The following is a 20,244-nucleotide window of genomic DNA, read 5'->3' as shown; positions in this document are numbered from 1 at the left end:
CATGTCTGCGTGGGGTTACAGGCCCTTTTCAGCGTATGTAGGTAGGCTATTCACCTTGGGGCTGTAGTTTTTTAGCTTGGGGAGGGTGGGTGTCCTGCTTCTAGTTTTATTCCTGTCTGTTGACAGCTTTTCTCCGTTATACCTGTGTGCGCACGGCGCGCATGCGCTGTGGTGCCCCCGTGGAGAAGTGCTCTTCGGCTGTGCTGTGTTGTCCTGGCTACGTGTGCGGTCACATGACCGGCGCACGTGACCGGATGACGCGCACACTGAGCGCGGTCCCCTCTGGTGACGCCGCAACATGGCGCCGGTGCGCCGCTATGCAGGTGATAGATATTTGGGCATTTATGTCCTGTATATAAGGGCTTCAACTACTAGCATACCTTACCTCCTGACGAAGCTGCCTTTGCAGTGAAACGCGCGTCGAGGTGCGCCCAGCCGGTACGACCCCTCCCTCCCTGGTTCCAGCATGACCACAGGTAGTTATCATCTCTAGCTGCTTATGTTTTCTTACCTTCTGGTGATTGTTGTGCCTACGCCGTTAGTATACACGGCATAGATACCGATTATTTCTGGCTGCTAGCTCTGTTCCCAGTCTCTGGTTACTACTTTATGTATATTGGCACTGCTATATGGTTATGGGGTATAGGGTTTCTAGTCATGTGGGACTTCTGCTGTACCAGGACTATTGAGGGATCTGCTAGTTAATTACAGCATCTTTTGGACCTGTTATGTGTTATATATTAGGGGGTTGTACCTGGTTGGAGCTTCTGTTCTGACCCTGTATATGTCTATTCTAGTCTTACTAGTGTGTTACACTATTTATATTATGTATATGTATTTTTGATATTTTCTAATAAAATTGTGGTTTTATTCTTGATCCAGCGTCTTCATAGTTCTCTATTGGTGTATATTTATAGACTTCCAGTCTGCTTTGGGGAGTCGCCGGTGGTATTCACATTTTTCCCTCGTGAAGGCTTGGAGCTATTGCTATTCTTCCTCTCTGGTGCTCTTGGAGGACGTTTGGTGTTACCTCTCTGAGTTTGCTCAAAATAAGTTGCTTCCCCCTTGTTTGTCTCCCTTCTTCTCTTTAATGGACAGTGGGGACTGATTACTGCTCATCCCCCTTTCCCTATTCAAGGCCTAGCTCTAGGGATATACAGGGATATACAGGGCTTAGATTCCTGCTCTGCAATTAGTGTGGAACCAATATAGGGACGGTAAGGGAGGCAGGGTGTTATTGAATCTGCCTAGGGGGTCTGCACTCCCCCTTTCCCTAGCATTTGGGATTCCTTCCCCTCATGTTGCACTTAGTCTTCCCACACTGTGCGTGACACCTACGTTCTTTTAATCTGTTATTAACTATAGAGGCTTATTTTAAATAAGCTCTATCTAAAGTAGTATTTCTTCTGTTTTTTACCAGCAGCATGGGCCACAAAACATCCCACACATGTGCACATGGATGACACACTGGGATGTCATCCGTGTGACACGTCCTGTCACCTGAGAAGCAGCAGTACAGTAAGCACTGTTCTTCGACACCAGGTGCTCAAGACCGCTCACATCATTCTCCCCTGCTCTGCCGATGATCAGCGCGAGAAGGAGAGAATAGTGAGAGTTGCATTCAACTGAGAACAATGAGAGCAGGCATGGCTGATGGTACTATTACTCCCATCAGCCTACACCTGCTGCCGGTAATAACAGTAAGAGCAGGAGCCGCTGATGGGAGTATTCATCACCCGAGGCCTGCGCTATAAATAAGAAAATAAAAAATCCAGCATATTTTTGATAACCAGCCAGGCAAAACTCACAGTGGGGAGCTGCAAACCTCAGCTGTCAGCTTCAGCAAGGCTGGTTATGTAGAATAGAGGGGCCCCAGATTGGTTTTTAAAATTATTTAAATAAAAAAAAAAAAAACGGCATGGGGTCATTTTTGACAACCAACCTTGCTAAAGCAAGTAGGGGCTGGTATTCTCAGGCTGGTAGCGGGACATTGATTCAGACACCACTATTACACTAGTACACAACAGGGGCACATTTATAAGATCATATCAGCACAGGGACATTTTATTTAAATACATACAATTGCGGAAGTTATTTTAATTCTTCTTATATAAGGGAAAACTCCTTTAGTTCCAGTCTCTTCTCTGCTTTTAACATTGGGTGTTAGAGAAGGTGCTTGACAGAAAAAAATTGGGAAAGCTAAAGACCAACCTCTCTCATCAAGTTTGGATTTCAAAGACTAAGCTAGAGCGGCATAATGGCGTTATACTTAAACCTGTCCGCTAAAATATTAGCAAATAATCATTTTTCAAACTCATTTTGTATTATAAACAGGACCAGGCAGGGCTGTCTTGTGTCACCTTATTTTCTATAGAAACAGAACCTTTCCCGAAAAGATCAGAAGTAATCAAAAGATTCAAGATATATATACAAATGCAAGACAATATAAAATTAATATGTTTACTGGATAACATTCTTGTATCAATACCAGATCCGATAAATTGTATTAGAGCTATATTTTACACTATTGAAACCTTTTCAGAAATTTCTTATTGTAAGACTAACTCAGATAAATTCCAAGCCATTAACTTTTTCAATGATGAGACTGAAAGAAAACATTAGGAAACAATTTAATTTAGGAGGAAGAAAACATTCCTTATCTGGGTATACAATTATCAAAACCGGGAAATGTCATGATAGAGAATAACCTACAAACAACTTTTTATAATATTCATGTGGATATTATTCATTATTCAAAACACGACAAAACCCAGGTGGAAAGAATTATCACATGCAAAACTCCCAAGATACCTTCAGCATAATACCATTACCTGTTTCTAAAATTTAGCTTATGAAATTTCAGACATGGATCTTCAACTTTGTGTAACTCAAAACATTCTAAAATGACAACAAATATCTTACAAAAACATTAAAAGAGAAAGTAAGTCTAAATGTACCAAATGTTTTAGGATATTATTTTTCCAAATTTAATAAAACATAGTCAAAATTGGATAATTCAAGTCAGAAGTACAAGCTTTGAAAATTTGAAAAAATCATTAAATAAGAACCTTCCTTTACAATCACTTATTATGGCTCCTTTATTAGACACTACACTTCCAGCTCATTTCTTTCCAACATTGGAAGCAACCACATGGAAATATATATCAATTTACCTAAAAAAATCAACAATCATTGAACGAATGAAAAGCATTCCAATCTGAGTCAGAGAAATGGTTAATCCCAGAATTTAATTGAATTTGTCTAAAATATAGGTATAAAAGAATTAGATATTTTCAAAAATTATGACAATATTCCCTTTCAGTTACTAAAAAGTAAACTTAATCTCCCAGGAAAAAACTTTGAAAATGTTGGATTTATGAAAATATATGTAAATAAAAAACTAAAACATAAAATGCATGTTGCCAAACCAATACTCAACCTTTTATGTAATCCTACTACCAAAAATCCCAGAAAGATTAATGTTTATTATATGAATTATCTAAATTTTACCAAAACTGGCATTATTCTAAACTGGGAAAAATATTTTAAAAAGTAATTTTGATTAGACCAAGGGTTTAAAGCCTAACAAAACTTGTATTTCTGTATATATGCTACATACAAGAAACGTTTTGCCAAATACAGCTTAAATCGTCACCCTCAACTTGCAATCATTGCCCTGGGATTAGAAAGATTGCCACCTGACAGTAGCGTAGCTACTGGGTGGGTAGAGGGGGCCATCGCCCCGGGCCCTGTCACATGAAGGGGCCCACCGGGAGCCAGGACCACTTCAGTGATGAAGCAGAACACAGCATAGGAGCAGAGCAGTATAATGACTGCTCCTATCTGACGGAGACTCTGCACGCTGGCTATTAGCACAGTGCCCGGCTGCAGTCTCCCTCCTGCAGTGAATGGTTTCACCTGTCTGACCTGATCATGAAGCTTTTCCCAGGCTGCAGTTTTCTTCACTCTGTGCACACTGGGATTGGCACAGGCACGCTGGGTCCTAGTGCCCACATCTTGCATTTCACCTAGACACTTCCTGGTCCTGCCTGCAAACTTTATCAGTAAGTGGGGATGGAACATTTTAGGTTTATAAAATTCAGGTATGTCACTGTGATGTGAATGTGAGACTATTGGGGTATTGTGGGCGCTGAAAGTGGGTGAAGTGGGACAGGGTACTGAGGGGGTGGATGAGAGATGATGGGGTATTGGGTACTGAAGTGGGGGAGGGGAGACAGGACACTGAGGGGTAAATGTGAGACCATGGGGGTGTTGTGGGGGCTGAAGGTGGGTGAAGTGGGACAGGGCACTGAGGGGGTGGATGTGAGTTGATGATGGGAGCATTGGGGCTGAAGTGGGGGAGGGGGGACAGGGCACTGGGGGCTGAATATTATAATGTTTTGTTATGATATTATATGTGATCCATCATGTAATATTTGCTGTCTGGGGAGGCTGGAGATGGAGGAGAAAGGGGGGGGGGGTAGAGGGCTTTTGATATGTACCACCTGGGTCTTTTATGAGTATTAGTATACGAAGCCCCCATACAGTAACCAAGAGCTGCATCACATTTACAGCACCACTCCTGCATTTTTTTTATTTCACTACTGGAGCGGTGCTGAAAATCCAAGTCCCCTGTCCTGTGTCTGATACTCACCTTCTGGCGTCTTCATCTGTTTTTGTCTCTGCTCGGCTCCGTCTCCTTCAGTTTTTTTTTTACCTGTCCGTTGCTCCAGTGCTTCATGGAGCAGCGCAGAGGTCACTAATCAATGTGAGTCTATGGGAGCCTCGTTCTGGCCTCTTTCTTACTCTCAGGCTATGTGCACATGGTGCGGATTGGCCGCTGCGGATTCACAGCAGTTTTCCATGAGGTGTACAGTACCATGTAAACCTATGGAAAACCAAATCCGCAGTGCACATGGTGCGGACAATACCACGCAGAAACACTGCGTTATATTTTCCGCAGCATGTCAATTCTTTGTGCGGATTCTGCAGCGTTTTACACCTGCTCCTGTATAGGAATCCGCAGGTGTAAAAACGCAGGCGAAATCCTTACAAAAATCACAGGAAATCCATGGTAAATCCACAGGTAAAACGCAGCATGTTTTACCTGTGGATTTTGCAAAAACGGTGCGGAAAAATCCGCACACGAATCCGTAACGTGTGCACATAGCCTAATAGTCTTACATTGAGCGCTTGTGACATAGCTTCTAACTTCTGGCCAGTCAGAAGCTGCGCTCACAAGTTTGAGCCGTGGGACTGCAGCAGTGCCACAAAATAGTGAATACACCAGAGGATAAGAAAATGACCGGGGACGGGGACTTGCGCTTAAAACACCACTTCAGCGGTGGAAAAAAAAACCCTGCTAGAGTGGTGCTTTAATAATTTAATAATAAGCAATTTATTACTATAAAGTTGATGAAGGTTGGAATAAATGTGACTGCAGACTGCCAAATCATGACATGGAGCTGTGGGCCCATCATACTGTGTATTAGGGAGCTGCGGGCCCATCATACTGTGTATAAGGAAGCTGCGGGCCCATCATACTGTGTATAAGGGAGCTGCGGGCCCATCATACTGTGTATAAGGGAGATGCGGGCCCATCATACTGTGTATAAGGGAGCTGCGGGTCCATCATACTGTGTTAAGGGAGCTGTGGGTCCATCATACTGTGCATAAGGGAGCTGTGGGCTCATCATACTGTGTATAAGGGAGCTGCGGGCCCATCATACTGTGTATAAGGGAGCTGCGGGCCCATCATACTGTGTATAAGGAAGCTGCGGGCCCATCATACTGTGTATAAGCAAGCTGTGGGCCCTTCATACTGTTTATAGGGAACTGTGGGGGACATCATACTGTGTATAAGGGAGCTGCGGGCCCATCATACTGTGTATTAGGGAGCTGCGGGCCCATCATACTGTGTATAAAGGAGCTGCGGGCCCATCATACTGTGTATAGGGGAGCTGCGGGCTCATCATACTGTGTATAAGGGAGCTGCAGGCCCATCATACTGTGTATAAGGGAGCTGCAGGCCCATCATACTGTGTATAAGGGAGCTGTGGGCCCATCATACTGTGTATAAGGGAGCTTCGGGCCCATCATACTGTGTATAAGGGAGCTGCGGGCCCATCATACTGTGTATAAGGGAGCTGCGGGCCCATCATACTGTGTATAAGGAAGCTGTGGCCCCATCATACTGTGTACAGGGGAACTGTGACGGCATATTGTGCATATGGGAGCTGTTGGCCCATTACACTGTATATAGGGGAGCTCTGGGGGGCATTATACTTTGCATAGTGCAGCTCTGTCAGCATTATACTGTGTAAAGGGGAGCAGTGAGAACATCATATGGTGTATCGGGGAGTTATTGAATCATCATACTGTGTATAAGGGAGCTGCAGGGCCATCATACTGTGTATAAGGGAGCTGTGGACCCACCATACTGTGTATAGAGAACTGTGAAGGCATATTGTGCACATGGGAGCTGTTGGCCCATTACACTGTATATAGGGGAGCTCTGGGGGGCATTATACTTTCTATAGTGGAGCTCTGTCAGCATTATACTGTGTAAAGGGGAGCAGTGAGAACATCATAAGGTGTATCGGGGAGTTATAGAATCATAATACTGTGTATAGGGGAGCTGTGGGAGCCTTATACTGTGTATATTTAAGCTTTGCGCTCACCATACTGTGTATAATGGAGCAGTACATGAGGGAACTTAGGGGACATTATTAAATGTAAAGGTGGCACTTAAGCATTACTGTATTGTTATAGGGGCACTCAAAGTATTGCGACCATCAAAGTTGCATGTCGTCACAATATGGCAGTAAAATCAATGTTCGTTTTTGTATATAGATTTATTTTCAATAACAGAGTGGTCATATTCTGAGGTTCCCCTACATTCACAATTAGAGTGCACAACCGTAGCTGTAATCAGGGTTAGCTGGTTAGGGGCCCACTCAGATGTTTCTCCCTCTCTAAGTTGAAACCCTAGCTACGCCTCTGCCACCTGACATCAGGTTTATTGTGTTACATCACTCCTAGTAACAAAACATTTCTTTGTTACCAAATGCAAAAACTGAAATCCACCAAATTTTTCAGAAAACATTGAGAGACTCTCATCTCACAATATACAGTGCTCAGTATAACTATGTACACCCTAACAGATTTGTCAGAAAACCTCTAGTTTCTTTTCAGAATCAACATTTTCCTATGGGAAATCAAACTGAAAAATACTACCATGAAAGTGAGGCATTAATTGCAGACAAGATTTGTTATTTTGCACACACAACAACAAAGCACTTTTCAACAACACCCAAATAGTTAGGAGCAACTCTAAAGTTTAGACTACAAAATTCTAATTAACAGGAATTCAACCAAAGATAAGTCTAATTATACATGTATCCAGCAGGCAGTTAAGTATAAAACCCCTTCCCATTTCATGATCTCAGCAACGGCACTACATGGAATAAAAAGGTCACAAGACCTGAGAAAAAATAATTTCTTTACACAAGCAAGGTGAAAACTAAAAGATCAACAAGGCTTTACTTATCAGTGAGAATACTGTGCAAATACTAAGGAAATCCTGAAAACATGACCTGTTGGTGGCTCTTGAGGACCAGAGTTGGGGAACACTGCTCTAGAGTGACGAGACCAACAGAAATGTTTTTTTAACTGGTACTGGCTTCAAAATTGTATGTCTTTCAAAAGGAAAGGAGAACAAAGAAAAATACCAGGTACCAACAGTGAAACAAAGTGGTGGCAGTGTCCTGCATGATTCCTGCTGGTGTCGGTGAGTTATATTTTATTGATGGTATCATGAATTTGTGGATGTACCACTCTATATTGAAAGAGAAGATGCTACTATCGTTTGTTGGGAGAAAAGAATTCAACCCTATTTTAACCCTATTTTAAATATGTCTCCCATTTCTATCTTGGGAATTCTTCAGTCTCACTGCTAACTTCAAAGAACCCTTTCCTATTTAGCTGACAGAATTACCTTTCCTACACGCATCATACATGTTCTTTTGTAAGAAATAAGTCATGTGCCAGTACTTTGTATTTACTACACATGTACTTATACATATAAATGAGATCTCCTCTGAGGCATCTTTTTGTTAAAGGGAACCTGTCACCCCCCAGGGCGTTTTTGCGTAAAAGAGCCACCTTCAGCAGCACTAAGGCTGCATTTTGTGAAGGTGCTCTTACACCGTGTGCAGAATTATTAGACAAGTTGTATTTTAGAGGATTATTTTTATTATTGATCAACAACTATGTTCTCAATCAACCCAAAAGACTCATAAATATCAAAGCTTAATATTTTTGGAAGTTGGAGTGGTTTTTTTTTTAGATTTGGCTATCTTAGGAGGATATCTGTTTGTGCAGGTAACTATTACTGTGCAGAATTATTAGGCAACTTAATAAAAACCAAATATATTCCCATCTCACTTGTTTATTTTCACCAGGTAAACCAATATCACTGTACAAAATTTAGAAATAAACATTTCTGACATGCAAAAACAAAACCCCAAAAAATTAGTGACCAATATAGCCTCCTTTCTTTATTATGACACTCAACAGCCTTCCATCCATAGATTATGTCAGTTGCTTGATCTGCTTACGATCAACATTGCGTGCAGCAGCCACCACAGCCTCCCAGACACTGTTCTGAGAGGTGGACTGTATTCCCTCCCTGTAGATCTCACATTTTATGAGGGACCACAGGTTCTCTATGGGGTTCAGATCAAGTGAACAAGGGGGCCCATGTCATTATTTTTTCTTCTTTGAGACCTTTACTGGCCAGCCACGCTGTGGAGTAGTTGGAGGCATGTGATGGAGCATTGTCCTGCATGAAAATCATGTTTTTCTTGAACGATAACGACTCCTTCCTGTACCACTGCTTGAAGAACTTGTCTTCCAGAAAGTGGCAGTAGGCCTGGGAGTTGAGCTTCACTCCATCCTCAACCCAAAAAGGTCCCACAAGTTCATCTTTGGTGATACCAGCTCATAACAGCACCCCACCTCCACCTTGCTGGCATCTGAGTCGGAGTGGAGCTCTCTGCCCTTTACTGATCCAGCCTCCAGCCCATCCATCTGGCCCATCAAGAGTCACTCTCATTTCATCAGTCCATAAAACCTTTGAAAAGTCAGTCTTAAGATATTTCTTGGCCCAGTCTTGACATTTTATCTTACATTTCTAGTTCAAAGGTGGTCGTTTTTCATCCTTCCTTACCTTGTCCATGTCCCTGAGTATCGCACACCTTGTGCTTTTTGTTACTCCAGCAACATTGCAGCTCTGAAATATGGCAAAACTGGTGGCAAATGGCATCTTGGCAGCTTCACGCTTGATTTTCCTCAATTCACGGGCAGTTATTTTGCGCCTTTTTTGCCCAACACGCTTCTTACAACCCTGTTGGCTATTTGCCATGAAACGCTTGATTGTTCGGCAATCACGCTTCAAAAGTTTGGCAATTTCAAGACTGCTGCATCCCTCTGCAAGGCATCTCACAATTTTGGACTTTTCAGAGCCCGTCAAATCTCTCTTCTGACCCATTTTGCCAAAGGAAAGGAAGTTGCCTAATAATTCTTCACAGTAACAATTACCTGCACAAACAGATATCCTCCTAAGATAGCCAAATATCTAAAAAAAAAAAAAAACTCTAACTTCCAAAAATATTAAGCTTTGATGATATTTGAGTCTTTTTGGTTGATTGAGAACATAGTTGTTGATCAATAATAAAAGTAATCCTCTAAAATACTTGCCTAATAATTCTGCACACAGTGTATGTTTAGCATCCCTAGGAATGGTGAAATAATCACTTTTATAAATTTGGCGCAACTCTCACCAGCACTGATGAGAAAAGATAAGCTGCTGAAGAGAGGGCTGAGGGAGGAAATATTTCAAGGAACCAGGTATTTATAGCTTTATACTGGAGTACTAAGAAAAAACACGAAAACACAATAAGGATAATTTGTTTTTTTGTTTCTGTTTTGTTTTTTTCATCAGAGGGGATCCTCCGCAGCTGCTCCCTATCTTTCTATTATAATCACTATAAAAGTAGCCCTATTTTAAAATTAAGCCACGCCTCCTGACGAAGCCTAGAGGGCGAAACACGCGTCGAGATGCAGTATCTTCCTGCTCCATACACAGCAATTATGGCCTCAGGTATTGTTTTCTTTCTTTGATACTGAACCATTAACTTAAATATAATTCAGTTAAACTATGTCGATACTCTCTTATCTATGAACCTATGTATATAAAAAATCACCACATCTATATATATAATCGTCTAAGGGGCACTTCCATCTGTTTGTCTGTATGTCTGTCTGTTTGTCTGTCTGTCACGGAAATCCCAAGTCGCTGATTGGTCGCGGCCAGCCGGCCGCGACCAATCAGTGACGGGCACAGTCCGGCCGCGAAATGGCCACTCCCTTCTCCCCTGCAGTCAGTGCCCCCTCCATACTCCCCCCCAGTCAGCGCCAGCTGCCCATATAACGTTTTAGCAGTCCGTTAAACCGACTGCGTTACACCACGGCATAACGCGGTGTAACGCAGTCTGTTAACGCTGCTATTAACACTGTGTGACAAGCTTTTTACTATTGTTGCTGCCTATGCAGCATCAATAGTATAAAGATATGTTAAAAATAATTTAAAAAAATAAAAAATGGTGCTATTCTCACCTTCCGCCGTCCACCGATGCCGCCAGCTTCCGTTCCCAGTGATGCATTGCGAAATTACCCAGATGATTTAGCGGTCTCGCGGACAACTTCAGTGGATGCCGAAAGGTGAGTATATAACTATTTTTTATTTTAATTCTTTTTTCTTTTTTTTAACAGAGATATGGTGCCTACACTGCTGTATACTACGTGGGCTGTGTTATAAACTGCGTGACTGATATATACTATGTGGGCATTGTTATATACTGAGTGGGCTACATTATTTACTGCATGGGCTGTGTTATATACTATGTGGCTGCTATATACTACGTGGCTGCTATATACCACGTGGTTGTGCTATATACTATGTGGCTGCTAAATACTATGTTGCTGCTACATACTATGTGGCTGCTATATACTATGTGGCTGTGCTATATACTACGTGGCTCTGCTATATACTATGTGACTGTGTTATATAGTATGTGGGCTGTGTTATATACTATGTGGCTGTGCTATATACTACGTGGCTGTGCTATATACTACATGGCTGTGCTATATACTATGGGCTGTGCTATATACTACGTGGCTGTGCTATATACTACGTGGCTGTGCTATATACTAAGTGGCTGTGCTATATACTACGTGGCTGTGCAATATACTACATACTACGTGGCTGCGCTATATACTACGTGGCTGTGCTATATACCATAGGCTGTGCTATGTACTACGTGGCTGTGCTATATACTAAGTGGCTGTGCTATATACTAAGTGGCTCTGCTATATACTACGTGGCTGTGCTATATACTACATACTACGTGGCTGTGCCATATACTACGTGGCTGTGTTATATACTACGTGGCTGTACTATATCCTACACCCCGCGACCAATCAGCGATATTGGCACAGGATTTTAACACCGCTTCAGTGATTGGTCGCACACGGACGGCCGCGACCAATCAGCGATATTGGCGCGGTATTTAAATACCGCTTCGGTCATTGGTCGTGCCCGGACGGCCGCGACCAATCAGCGATATTGGCGTGGGATTTAAACACCGCTTCAGTGATTGGTAGCTCACGGCTGGCCGCGACCAATCAGCAATATTGGTGCGGTATTTAAACGCCGCTTCGGTCATTGGTCGTGCCCGGCCGGCCGCGACGAATCAGCGACTGGCGCAGTCTGGCCGCGAATTGGCGCCAGATTTGAACCACGCTTCGCTGATCGGCTAGCCAATCAGCGATATTGGCGCGGAATTTAACCCCCACTCACAGCGCGACGTACATTCATACATACATATTCTAGAATACCCGATGCGTTAGAATTGGACCACCATCTAGTAGTGGTATAATTATATTGATGGTTTATTAATGGATACCTATTATATATGATATTCGTACTATACATTTGTGGATAAATCAATTTTCTGTGTATTAGCCCTTGAATAGGGTTTATGTGAGCTTCTAGTACTGTCCAGCCCCTGCTATTTGTTCGTCCAGTGTAGCTCACACATCTGTTTATTTGTTTAATGGATTGTTATTTAGCAATAAAGTATTATACTATACGATCCTGAAGTTTTCTGCACTTTATGGGAGCATATATATGCTTCATAATCAATTACTTGGTGGATCAGTACTATAGGTTTCATAATTGAGCACTAGTTTACAATAGTGTTTGAGAATTTATCTTTCCCTCTTTTGGATGTTATATTAGTTTTCTAAATAAACTGTTGATGCAGCAGATTGCGGCTCTGTGAGAGATGTCCACACTAGAGACCTCGTTCCGTTCGGAGACCCTGTACAAAGTCCGGTCAGCGCTGAGGAAGATGGATGAGTCCTGAGGATGATTTGGAGGCTTTCCTCACCGTGTTTGAGCACACAGCAGAGCGGGAGAGCTTGTCAATGTCACTGAGGCTGCGCTCGCAGCAGTTCATTCACCAATGGTTCTCAGCCTGGAAGGTCGCATCTTGGCACCGTCCAGGTTGAAAACCATTTCTACCCCAGACATGGATTATGGCTTGCGACAGAATGACAGACAGGTATGTTATATTGTTGTTTTTTTGTTTTAGTTTTATTACAGAAAGAGGGCTTTGGTGGAATTAGGCGAGGTTGTAAGTATCGTTTAATTAAGATTATTAAAGGAGTCTGTGTAATTTTTTTCAATTAAAGGACTTTATTCTTGGTGTGTGTGTTTTTATACAATGTGACGTCTTATTCACGCCTCTCCATTACTAACCTCGGGGTTTGATGTCACCTGACATTACAAAGGTGATATCAACTCCACAAATATGAACCCCACTTGCAACTGCTACAGGGCAAGTGGGAAGATGCTGGCAAAGCACCAGAATTGGTGCATCTAATAGATGTGCCTTTTCTGGGTAGCTGCGGGCTGCTGTTTTTAGGCTGGGGAGCCAAAATCCATGGCCCCTTACCATCCAGAGAATAACAGCCCCCAGATGTCTGCTTTAGCAAGGATGGTTGTCAAAAATGTGGGGTACCCCACACCATTTTTTTAAATGATTTATTTATATATTTAAAAATACGGTGTGGGGACCCCTCTGTTCTTGATAACCAACCTTGCTGAAGCTGACAGCTGAGGGTTGCGCCCCCAGCTGTGAATTTTGCCTGGCTGGTTATCAAAAATACAGGGGAACAGACACACAGTTTTTTTTTTAATTATTTACTGAGCAGGGGCGGCTGACGAATACTCCCATCTGCAGCTCCTGCTCTCACTGTTATTAGCGGCAGCAGGTGCCAGCTGATGGGAGCTGTAGTCCCATCAGCTGACACGAGTGACTAGAGGTAAAGTTTTTGCCTCCAATCACAGCTGAACGCTCACGCTGTCTTCCGACAGAAGCGCTACACGGGTGTTTCCCATGCTTTTGTGCTGTGCATGTTCGGCTATATTCTGCGATTTAATTGACAATTAAATAGGTGAATATTGCAAATTAGGCGATTGTGTGCCGAACTGAACATTGAAATATTCGCTCATGTCTAGAAGTGAACTACCAAGTTTACCAGCCCGGAAAAAGAAAACCCAAACAGCTATATCATGTGAACCTACTAAAAGCCTGGAAGGTTCGGGAATGTTTGGTCACAGAGGCACCCTTGGTTATACCACCAGGGAACCCTCTATCACCGGGCAAGGATGAGGCCGAGAGATAGGTAAAAATAGGAGACACTCCCTCAAAACAGCAGCGTTAAGAGGTTCGGAAATTAGTACAAGAGAATGCAGATGCATTCTTGGAATTACCAGGTCGTACCTCTGTCATCCAGCATGACATTGTCATCAAGCCTCACGTAAGGGTGCAAATGAAACCATACTGAGTGCCTAAGGCCCAGAGACAAGCCATCATGAATGAGGTAAGACAAATGCTCCAGTTGGGAGTAATTGAAGAATCCCAGAGTGACTGGGCTAGCCCGAATGTGCCAATCCCGAAGCCAGACAGATCACTGCGGTTCTGTAATGACTTCAATAAATTAAATGAGGTGTCGAAGTTTGACCTTTATCCAATGCCCCAGGTGGATGAGCTGATTGATCGAGTGGGTCAGGCTCAGTACTTTACCACGCTCAGTCTAGCCAAGGGTTATTGGCAGGTGCCTCTTACGGAGTCAGCAAAGGAAAAGACTGCTTTCATAACACCGGAGGGTCTGTACCACTATGTCGTCTTGCCCTTTGGACTACATGGGGCCCCACCCCTAACCGATCTCTTCAAGGGGAAGAATTTGGTCATTGTTCAGTGGAACCCCCAGGCGGAGGAAGTTTACCAATTCATGAAGGTGGCGCTGTGCGGACAGCCCATCCTCATTAGTCCCAACTTACAGAAACGCTTCATTGTGCCGACGGAAACCTCTGACGAGGGCCTAGGAGCGGTCTTGTCGCAGGAGGTCAACGGAGAGGAACATCTGGTCACCTACCTAAGTAGGAAACTCACCCCGGCCGAGAAAAATTATAGTGTAGTGGATGAGTGCCATTAAAGGGAACCTGTCACCCGTTTTTTTGAGATTGAGATATAAATACTGTTAAATAGGGCCTGCGCTGTGCGTTACTATAGTGTATGTAGTGTACCCTGATTCCCCACCTACGCTGCGCAATACATTACCAAAGTCGCCGTTTTCGCCTGTCAATCAGGCTGGTCAGGTCGGGTGGGCGTGTTCACAGCGCTGTTTCTTCCTCAGCTTTACGTTGGTGGCGTAGTGGTGTCCGCACGTTGAGGTGACTAATCCACTGTGGGCACGTGAACAAGGAGCGCGCGATCTGCGCTATCACCCCCTGTCATCGGTGGGGGCGGCCATCTTCCTGGGGCCGCGTGTGCGCAGATGTAGTGCTCTGCTGCACGGGGCTTCAGGAAAATGGCCGCGGGATGCCGCGCGTGCGCACAAGAGATCGCGGCGGCCATTTTCCCAATGCCGAGATGCAAACTCGGCTTTGGGAAAATGGCCGCCGCGATCTCTTGTGCACACGCGCAGCATCCCGCGGCCATTTTCCTGAAGCCCCGTGCAGCAGAGCACTACATCTGCGCACGCGCGGCCCCAGGAAGATGGCCGCCCCCACCGATGACAGGGGGTGATAGCGCAGATCGCGCGTTCCTTGTTCACATGCCCACAGTGGATTAGTCACCTCAACGTGCGGACACCACTATGCCACCAACGTAAAGCTGAGGAAGAAACAGCGCTGTGAACACGCCCACCCGACCTGACCAGCCTGATTGACAGGCGAAAACGGCGACTTTGGTAATGTATTGCGCAGCGTAGGTGGGGAATCAGGGTACACTACATACACTATAGTAACGCACAGCGCAGGCCCTATTTAACAGTATTTATATCTCAATCTCAAAAAACAGGGTGACAGGTTCCCTTTAAGTATCAACTTTCTTAATTCAAATATAATAATTTGCAAACAAAGTAAGCACTATTAGAGTCTATCATTGTGGATTGGCTTAAAAGCTAGAGGATATGATTAGGAAGTATTCCAAGGATTGATAATACTGGTAACTCTTGGGTAATAAAACATTCTGCTGATGCCATAATACTTTTCAAATAGATATATCAGGTATAATATTGTATGCTTATATCATAGAAGAAGCTTTGGTCTGAACACAGTTCGAGATAAACTTATAAGAAAGTACAAAACTCACCTTTCCTATAAGCTTTCCTTTTCTATTCATACAAAGGTAAAAATCAGTTTCTTTTCCTTTTATCCGGACTTGACTTCCAAAAGTGTCAGTTTCCACTAGCAGCTGGGCTTGGAAAGAAAGAAAAATATTGATCAATTCACTTATAATATAGTGCATTGTAGGATCACAAGCCGAAACTTACTTTTAACCCCTCTCTGACCTTAGACGTACTATCCGGTCGAGGTGACCTGGGCCTATCTGACCCTCGACGGGATAGTAGGTCATAGCGATCGGCCGCGCTCACGGGGTGAGTGCGGCTGATTGCGGCCGGGTGACAGCTGACTATCGCAGCTGACATCCGGCACTATGTGCCAAGAGCGGTCACAGACCGCCCCCGACACATTAACCCCCGGCACACTGCGATCAAACATGATCACAGTGTTCCGGCGGTATAGGGAAGCGTAGTGCAGGGATGGGGCTCCCTGCGTGCTTCCCTGAGACCCTTGGAGCGTTGCTCCAAGGGTGTCTTACCTCCTCCTCCCTGCAGCAGGCCCGGATCCAAAATGGCCGTGGCATCCAGGTCCTGCAGGGAGGTGGCTTCACAGCGCCTGCTCAGAGCAGGCGCTGGGAAGCCTCCTGGAGTGCACGTCAGATCGCTGATCTGACACAGTGCACAACAAAGTGTCAGATCAGTGATCTTACACTATAACATGATGCCCCCTTCCCCCCTGGGGCAATGTTATAGTGTAAAAAAAATAATACTCACATGTGTAAAAAAAAAAAAAAATTCCCCCCCCCCCCAAAATATATTGTTCCTATAAATACATTTCTTTATCTAAATAAAAAAACAAACAATAAAAGTACACATATTTAGTATCGCCGCGTCTGTAACGACCCGACCTATAAAACTGTCCCACTATTTAACCCCTTCAGTGAACACTGTAAAAAAAAAAACGAGGCAAAAAACAACGCTTTATCATACCGCCAAACAAAAAGTGGAATAACACGCAATGAAAAAGACGGATATAAATAATCATGGCACCGCTGAAAACGTCATCTTGTCCTGCAAAAAACGAGCCGCCATACAGCATCATATAGCGAAAAAATAAAAAAGTTATAGTCCTCAGAATAAAGTGATGCAAAAATAATTATTTTTTCTATAAAATAGTTTTTATCGTATAAAAGCGCCAAAACATAAAAAAATGATATAAATGAGGTATCTCTGTAATTGTACTGACCCGAAGAATAAAACTGCTTTATCAATTTTACCAAACGCGGAATGGTATAAATGCCTCCCCCAAAAGAAATTCATGAATAACTGGTTTTTGGTCATTCTGCCTCACAAAAATCGGAATAAAAAGCGATCAAAAAATGTCACGTGCCCGAAAATGTTACCAATAAAAACGTCATGGTCCCGCAAAAAACAAGACTTCACATGACTCTGTCGACCAAAATATGGAAAAATTATAGCTCTCAAAGTGTGGTAGTGCAAAAAATATTTTTTGCAATAAAAAGCGTCTTTCAGTGTGTGACGGCTGCCAATCATAAAAATCCGCTAAAAAAAACCCTATAAAAGTAAATCAAACTCCCCCTTCATCACCCGCTTAGTTAGGGAAAAAAAAATGCATTTATTTCCATTTTCCTATTAGGGTTAGGGCTAGGGTTAGGGCTAGGGTTAGAGTTAGGGTTAGGGATAGGGTTAGGGTTAGGGCTAGGGTAGGGCTATGGTTAGGGTTAGGGCTAGGGTTAAGGCTAGGGTTAGGACTAGGGTTGGGCTAGGGTTAAGGCTACAGTTAGGGTTGGTGCTAAAGTTAGGGTTAGGGTTTGGATTACATTTATGGTTGTAAATAGGGTTTGGATTAGGGTTAGGGGTGTGTCAAGGTTAGGGGTGTGGTTAGGGTTACCATTGGGATTAGGGTTAGGGATGTGTTTGGATTGGGTTTCAGTTATAATTGGGGGGTTTCCACTGTTTAGGCACATCAGGGGCTCTCCAAACGCGACATGGTGTACGATCTCAATTCCAGGCAATTCTGTGTTGAAAAAGTAAAATAGTGCTCCTTCCCTTCCGAGCTCTGCCATGCACTCAAACGGTGGTTCTTCCCCACATATGGGGTATCAGCACACTCAGGACACATTGGACAACAACTTTTGGGGTCCAATTTCTCCTGTTACCCTTGAGAAAATATAAAACTGGGGTCTAAAAAATAATTTTTGTGGAAAAAAAAGGATTTTTTATTTTCACGGCTCTGCGTTATAAACTGTAGTGAAACACTTGGGGTTCAAAGTTCTCACAACACATCTAGATAAGTTCCTAGGGGGGTCTAGTTTCCAATATGGGGTCACTTTTGGGGGGTTTCTACTGTTTAGGCACATTAGTGGCTCTGCAAACGCAATGTGACACCTGCAGACTAATCCATCTAAGTCTGCATTCCAAATGGCGCTCCTTCCCTTCCGAGCTCTGCCATGCGCTCAAACGGTGGTTCCCCACCACATATGGGGTATCAGCGTACTCAGGACACATTGGACAACAACTATTGGGGTCCAATTTCTCCTGTTACCCTTGAGAAAATACAAAACTGGGGGCTAAAAAATAATTTCTGTGGAATAAAAAGGATTTTTTATTTTCACGGCTCTGCGTTATAAACTGTAGTGAAACACTTGGGTGTTCAAAGCTCTCACAACACATCTAGGTCAGTTCCTTAGGGGCTCTACTTTCCAAAATGGTTTCACTTGTGGGGGGTTTCAATGTTTAGGCACATCAGTGGCTCTCTAAATGCAACATGGTGTCCCATCTCAATTCCAGTCAATTTTGCATTGAAAAGTCAAATGGCGCTCTTTCCTTCCCGACCTCTGCCATGCGCCCAAACAGTGGTTTACCCCCACATTTGGGGTATCAGCGTACTCAGGACAAATTGTACAACAACTTTTGTGGTCCAATTTGTTCTCTTACCCTTGGGAAAATAAAAAATTGGGGGCGAAAAAATAATTTTTGTGAAAAAATATGATTTTTTATTTTTACGGCTCTGCATTATAAACTTCTGTGAATCACTTAATGGGTCAAAGTGCTCACCACACATCTAGATAAGTTCCTTAGGGGGTCTACTTTCCAAAATGGTTTCACTTGTGGGGGTTTCAATGTTTAGGCACATCAGGGGCTCTCCAAACGCAACATGGCGTTCCATCTCAATTCCAGTCAATTTTGCCTTGAAAAGTCAAATGGCGCTCCTTCACTTCCGAGCTCTGCCATGCACCCAAACAGTGTTTTACCCCCACATATCGGGTATCAGCATACTCAGGACAAACAAATTGTACAACAACTTTTGGGGTCCATTTTCTCCTGTTACCCTTGGTAAAATAAAACAAATTGGAGCTGAAGTAAATTTTTTGTGAAAAAAAGTTAAATGTTCATTTTTATTTAAACATTCCAAAAATTCCTGTGAAACACCTGAAGGGTTAATAAACTTCTTGAATGTGGTTTTGAGCACCTTGAGGGGTGCAGTTTTTAGAATGGTGTCACACTTGGTTATTTCCTATCATATAGATCCCTCAAAATGACTTCAAATGAGATGTGGTCCCATAAAAAAATGGTGTTGTAAAAATGAGAAATTGCTGGTCAACTTTTAACTCTTATAACTCCCTAACAAAAAAAAATTTGGTTCCAAAATTGTGCTGATGTAAAGTAGACATGTGGGAAATGTTACTTATTAAGTATTTTGTGTGACATATCTCTGTGATTTAATTGCATAAAAATTCAAAGTTGGAAAATTGCGAAATTTTCGCCAAATTTCCATTTTTTTCACAAATAAACGCAGGTAATATAAAATAAATTTTACCTCTATCATGAAGTACAATATGTCACGAGAAAACAGTCAGAATCAGTGAGATCCGTTGAAGCGTTCCAGAGTTATAACCTCATAAAGGGACAGTGGTCAGAATTGTAAAAATTGGCCTGGTCATTAACATGCAAACCACCCTTGGGGGTAAAGGGGTTAATGAAATTCTAATGAACTCTGCATTGTTCATAATGACATGTTTGACGTCAGCCATAAATTTTTTATGAACTTTATTATATAAGATAAAGACCATACTTGAGGGCCCCCTCACATGAGCGTATACATCGGATGAGTGCTATCCAATATTTTATCGGATAGTACTGGGAGCAATATTATTCTATGGGGCAGTGCCTATCTGTCGGTTTCTTATGCCGATTTGGCCTGAGTAAAAAATAAAACACAACATGCTGCAAGTTGCAATGCAAAACTGATCGCACTTACTCACCCATTCAAGTCTATGGGTGCGTGGAAAACTTCAGACTGCACTCGGATGACTTCCGCAGACTCACAGAATGGAGAAGATGGAGAAAACTTTTTCTCCATCTTCTGATCACTTATACTCTGAGATAATCGGATCACACTAAGCTGAAACTCGCCTCAAACTATTATCAGAGTTTGAGGCAAGTGTCATTCACATAATCGATCTG

The 20,244-nt window shown here is 43.0% G+C and overlaps 1 protein-coding gene across 1 annotated transcript in view; it reads right to left on the bottom strand.

The window, feature by feature from the left end:
* Positions 1 to 20,244, bottom strand: part of FGF18 (fibroblast growth factor 18) — a 267,365-nt gene that overhangs the window by 180,830 nt on the left and 66,291 nt on the right. Inside the window, exon 3 of the mRNA XM_069762297.1 lies at positions 15,786 to 15,892. Within this exon, the coding sequence (XP_069618398.1) occupies positions 15,786 to 15,892 (107 nt within the window). The remainder of the gene's footprint in view (positions 1 to 15,785; positions 15,893 to 20,244) is intronic.

The sequence above is a fragment of the Ranitomeya imitator genome, chromosome 4, assembly GCF_032444005.1.
Source record: "Ranitomeya imitator isolate aRanImi1 chromosome 4, aRanImi1.pri, whole genome shotgun sequence".
Classification (NCBI taxonomy): domain Eukaryota; kingdom Metazoa; phylum Chordata; class Amphibia; order Anura; family Dendrobatidae; genus Ranitomeya; species Ranitomeya imitator.
Note: the sequence above shows the minus strand (reverse complement) of the source record. Positions and strands in the feature narration are given on the sequence as shown.